At 33.9% G+C, this 5,000-nt stretch overlaps 1 protein-coding gene and 1 long non-coding RNA gene across 4 annotated transcripts in view; one reads left to right on the top strand and one right to left on the bottom strand.

Annotated features, from left to right (window-relative positions):
- LOC137629718 (uncharacterized) overlaps positions 1-4,177 on the top strand; it is a 56,292-nt gene extending 52,115 nt beyond the window's left edge. For all 3 annotated transcript variants that reach the window (XM_068361283.1, XM_068361282.1, XM_068361281.1), the window contains exons 2-3: positions 916-1,154; positions 1,450-4,177. In XM_068361283.1, coding sequence (XP_068217384.1) covers positions 952-1,154; positions 1,450-1,810 — 564 coding nt within the window. In that variant the 5' untranslated portion in view covers positions 916-951 and the 3' untranslated portion in view covers positions 1,811-4,177. The remainder of the gene's footprint in view (positions 1-915; positions 1,155-1,449) is intronic.
- LOC137629721 (uncharacterized) overlaps positions 1-5,000 on the bottom strand; it is a 133,575-nt gene that overhangs the window by 113,056 nt on the left and 15,519 nt on the right. The gene's annotated exons all lie outside the window — the stretch shown is intronic.

Genomic DNA, 5,000 nt, shown 5'->3' with positions numbered 1-5,000 from the left:
AGCATCCTGGTTTTCCAAATAGGGTTGTAGCTTAGCTGGTATTAATAATAACAATGATAATAATAATAATAATGATAATAATAATAATAATCATTATTATTATTATTATTATAAAAAATAATAAAGATAACAATAATAATGATAAATTGATAATAATAATAATAATAATAATAATAATAATATAAAAACAAGGACTCACTTAAACACCCACGTTCACTTAATATCCAGAATATTTTTTTTATTAGTTCTAGTTGTGAAATGTAAATAAAACACATCTTACTGAACCTATTTTGTAATACAAAAGCTTTTACGTCCAATATATCACCTGAGAGGAAATAGAGTTTCGCTACGAATATCGAATAACAGTAACTAAATTGTTTGAAGGTAGGTCAAAGTTCTTTACGGTTTCTTATTCTACTGCAAAGTAATCATATCCGCTGGCGTTTTGGTAGACAATATCAGAGAGATTTGAATTTTATTTACGTTCGTTATATATATATATATATATATATATATAGATAGATAGATAGATATATATATATATAATATATATATATATAGATAGATAGATAGATAAATAGATAGATACCCATGTTTCTTCGTGACTAAGTGGTACGTCACTGTTGTTACTAGTTTCCTGGACCAGGGTTCGATCCCCGGCTGGTCAGAAGCTATTGTCTTTGAGTGGTTCCGCCTCTCTAACTTAACCGTCGTTCTATGGGTTGTATTTTACAGCCTATTCACTTGACCCATCCTTCTCTACAATTCTTCCTATTTTCATTTAACTCTAGCATTCTTTACAGAGTTCCTGGCTTGTAAGATACACTTAACTGTCAAAACCTGCAACCTATAAGAACAATTTTGCTCCTTTTTCAGTCTTTAATTCTTACATTATCCATTTTTCTTCCCAAACAGGTACCTACCACAAGCATCAACTACAACACTTCCAAAATGCGTTCTTCCCACTGCTCGTTCTCTCTCAGTCCTCTCACCGCATTCGTTGTGGTCATGGCCGTACTTTTGATGAGTGCCCCTCCGACGTCTATGGCCAAGCGGTTCGACTGTCAGATGTTTTGTCGCACTACAGGATTCAGTGGCATGGTTGGCGGATGCCGCTGCTCCTTCACCTTATTCACTGCCAAGAGATCCACCAGGTAAGATGACTGGATATGGCATCAACACCATAAGGGGACCTAAACTTTTGGGATTGTTTTTATATATTTGTATACGTAATTTCTAAATCTTCTTTTTATATGGTGAATTTAAAAATAGTATTAAAGAAGCCACAAAAAGAAGGAGAGTCTGTTTCAAGATGTTTTGTAAAATGAGCAATTTCATGGGATTGATATAAAGTGGGTAAAGGCATTTGAATGCTCATGGAATTATTATGATCTATCCCAGAGACTTAGCCATTCTTGTTAGCATCTCCCCTTTGCACTCCATTTCCAGAGACCACAACAGCGTCCCAGAGGAGAACCTCGCATACCTGCAAGAGCTAGAGTCCGAGAGGAAACCTGACTACACCCTTGAAGAACTCCTGAGAATGGACCGCGATACCCACGAGGTCCAGTCAGCCGAAGACGAAGCAGAGACCCAGTACGAGGCTTCCAAGCAGAAGTTCCCCCTGGCCCAGGGCTTGCCCAAGAACCACCCCGTGCGGCTTCTAGTCAAGCCCAGGTCTGTAAACCAGCAACAGCACCGATCCAGCAGGCTAGGACGCTCTCCATCACAGCTCATCACCAAGAGGCGAGAATTCGAACAGGATTTGGACAACGGAGATACCAGTGACTTCTTGAGGTTGCCATATTAGAAAATGCTGGAAACAAAAATGCCATAGCATCTCCCGTACCCTCCTCACCGCATCCCCCATACCTCTATACCCAAACTCCTGATGCTCTACTTTCACCATCGTCCTTAAAAAGATTCTTATATACTATGTATCTCATCTCTTAATGTAAATCAATTCTATGTATCTTATGTCAGTAAGGCAAATGTATTTTTAAACCATAAAATATAGCCATATAAAGTCTCAAGGAAACGCTTTTAGCCCCTTCATATAACTTCATGAGAATGAGAAGTCAAATGACGAAAACAAAATAAGAAAATGCAACACATAATATGAAAACTAAATTCGACACCTCTAAAATCAAGTCGGAGTAATTGGAAAGGAGTTTTCTATTCTCCTTTCTACTAAATGCCATTTTGATAATCAGGGACTTTGTGAGTTTGTTAAACCTGTTTATTGAGTTTTGACTATGTCGAACCTTTTTTTTTTATTGCCTTTTAAGTTTTTGACCCATACTGATATTTTCTTTCCAAATCATAACTGTACTGGAAGGCTAATCGAGTTGAATTCATATTTGAATATCTGAACTATTCTCATGAAATATTACCCATACATCTTGATAAGCATATAATATGTACCTATGAATTCATAATGAAACATTTACAGAAGCTATAAAACAAATAAAATTTCAAGAAATTATAAAAGAAAAGTGAATTTAGCTTTATCTGAAAGGGATTCTACATCCTGTTTGGGACAATCTCGGGTATTTCACACCATAACTAGAAAATGATAACTTTGATGAAATTGACAGGAAGCTTATGAAATGGTTCTATGAAGATACGACAAAGCTCCGATACCATCTCGTCTGTATTTGCTGAAACAAATGAGAAAACTCACGAATCAAACGTTTATGGAAGATGTGAACAAATAACTAAACTTGATTGTATAACAAAGTATCGCCTGTCAAAATGTTCGCTAATACCATGACAAATGATAATTTAAGTCCCATGATTATTTGCCAAGATTTTTACGAAAGAAAATCCAAAATCCTTCTTTTAAAAACTGTGAACAGACATCCAAAAACTCATTCTTATCACTAAAGTACATTGCATGACCTGATACACCTCCCTATTTCATCTTACGGTAGATGTCTTTGATATTTTCTCGGTATATTGAGTTCCTTAATGAAGAGTTAATCATCAGGGATGAAGGATGTGACATTATTCTTATTTCATTCGTTTATTCTTATGATTAGGAGATTAAATTTGTTTGCAATTTGGAACGCAGAGTCAAAATGATTGTTGTATCATGTTGAGGGTAATGGACTTGTCAATCCCTGCAAACAAATTCCCACATTACTATCATGGGAAAAGCTCATCATTGTCGTAAAACAACCTAAAATGCTGCTGGCTTTGATCTTTGTAAAGTGTTATTGTATAATACTGTTTGCTATGCTTCTTGAAATCTAATTAAACTTAACTTTTAAATATATCAATATAAGCCTAACAAACTATGCGAATGTTTCAGCAATTAAGCCTCACACAGAAAACAGAATAACGCTAACATCATTTAGGTCTAAGTCGACTCTGATTCATAGAAGAAAATTAACCAATGGCTCTGATAGATTCCAAAATACTTTAAAAAAAAATCTATGAAACCAAAAAAGGGCAATCGAAGATTACAACCTCAAAGGCAACTACAACTTAAACGCTTCATCGATGCCAATCAAATAATCACCTGGAGAAGGCCACCATAGAATCCTTTTTAGTAGCTTTCATATAAATCTGATACCAGACATACAAAGGAACAGAAAAATTTACCTCAAAACATAACCTAATCTGAAGCTATCATTTCAGACTAAAAGGCATGAACCCAAACATAAACATTGTAGTAAAGAGGGCGGTAAGCCAAGAAAGATCATCTCCTTTTATGTTGTTAATCATAGAAAATCTAATAATGAATCAAGAACTTCAACCAGGTTAGATGATCACAAGTTGTCATTGAAAGACCCCAGATATACATCGAAAGACTTGGGAAATTCAAAGTTCAGGATATGTTTCCAAACATCGTCCGTTCCTCCAGAAGGTGAAACCCAGTTGCCACTTGACATAACTGGAATAATCAGTTGCCATAATAGGATTTGAAAAGTCCATTTACCATCATAAGAGATCTGGTTAATAACCACGTCCAAATAATGTTTAGAAGATGCCCGTAAAGAAAGCAGAAGGTTCTCAAGAAATATTCTTTTTAATACAATTATTTTACTTAATTTGTTGCTGTTTGCTTTGTTTTATTCTTATTTAGAAAAAGGGAACTATCTTTGGGAAAGCTTTAAAAGGCCGCTGTATGGAAAGTCAGCTCACTATTTTATATATATATATATATATATATATATGTATATATATATATATATATATATATATATGTAATATTCTTAGTCATAGCAAGTTCCATCTAAAGCACTCAGACTAACGTTTTCAATTAAAGGCTTGCTGTAAGAACAGCATAGAAGAACACGAACAGATATAAAGAACTACTACATGTATACATCACTTCATACATACACCATTAACGTACACATAAATTCATGTACGTAACTTACACACACGAAAATTATTCTTTTTCAACATACATATAAACTAACATTTCACACATGATAAATCAAAATATATGTAACATGCACTACATAGGAACATCCAAGATAAAATAATTATAAAATGAAATGTACAGAATACAGACATAAGAAATATCTGTATTTTGGTACAAGGATGTTGATTAAATCACCAGACTATTACTGTCTGTAGAAAAGCAGTGACTTGGAACATATTCCTTTGTCTTCAATTTCAATTTCAGTTGCTCCCAGAAAACTCTTAACCTCATTAGTCGATCAATTCATTTCCCAAATCCTCGCAGTGGATGGAACTTGAATCTCTCTTTAGAATTAGTATATTCATATCACTTTAAGTTGATGTATTATAAGACATTTATCTTTTAATCTAGACAGAGGCTGGACTGTTTATATTCTATAGCTTAGAATTTAAGTTTAGGAGTTTTCCCTTCTATGCTTTTAAAAGTACGGCTCAAATGATTGTATTTTTGTTATAGAAATTTTTTGTGTGAAAAATCTTTATTTTTGAGAAATTAAATAATAGCATTTTCAAGTTCTCCATATCTAATCATTATAAGGCTTAAAATTGAATTGATAGATGAAAAT

This window comes from Palaemon carinicauda, chromosome 37 (assembly GCF_036898095.1).
Source record: "Palaemon carinicauda isolate YSFRI2023 chromosome 37, ASM3689809v2, whole genome shotgun sequence".
NCBI lineage: Eukaryota > Metazoa > Arthropoda > Malacostraca > Decapoda > Palaemonidae > Palaemon > Palaemon carinicauda.
The sequence above is the reverse complement of the archived record's forward strand: the minus strand, read 5'-3'. Positions and strand labels throughout refer to the sequence as shown.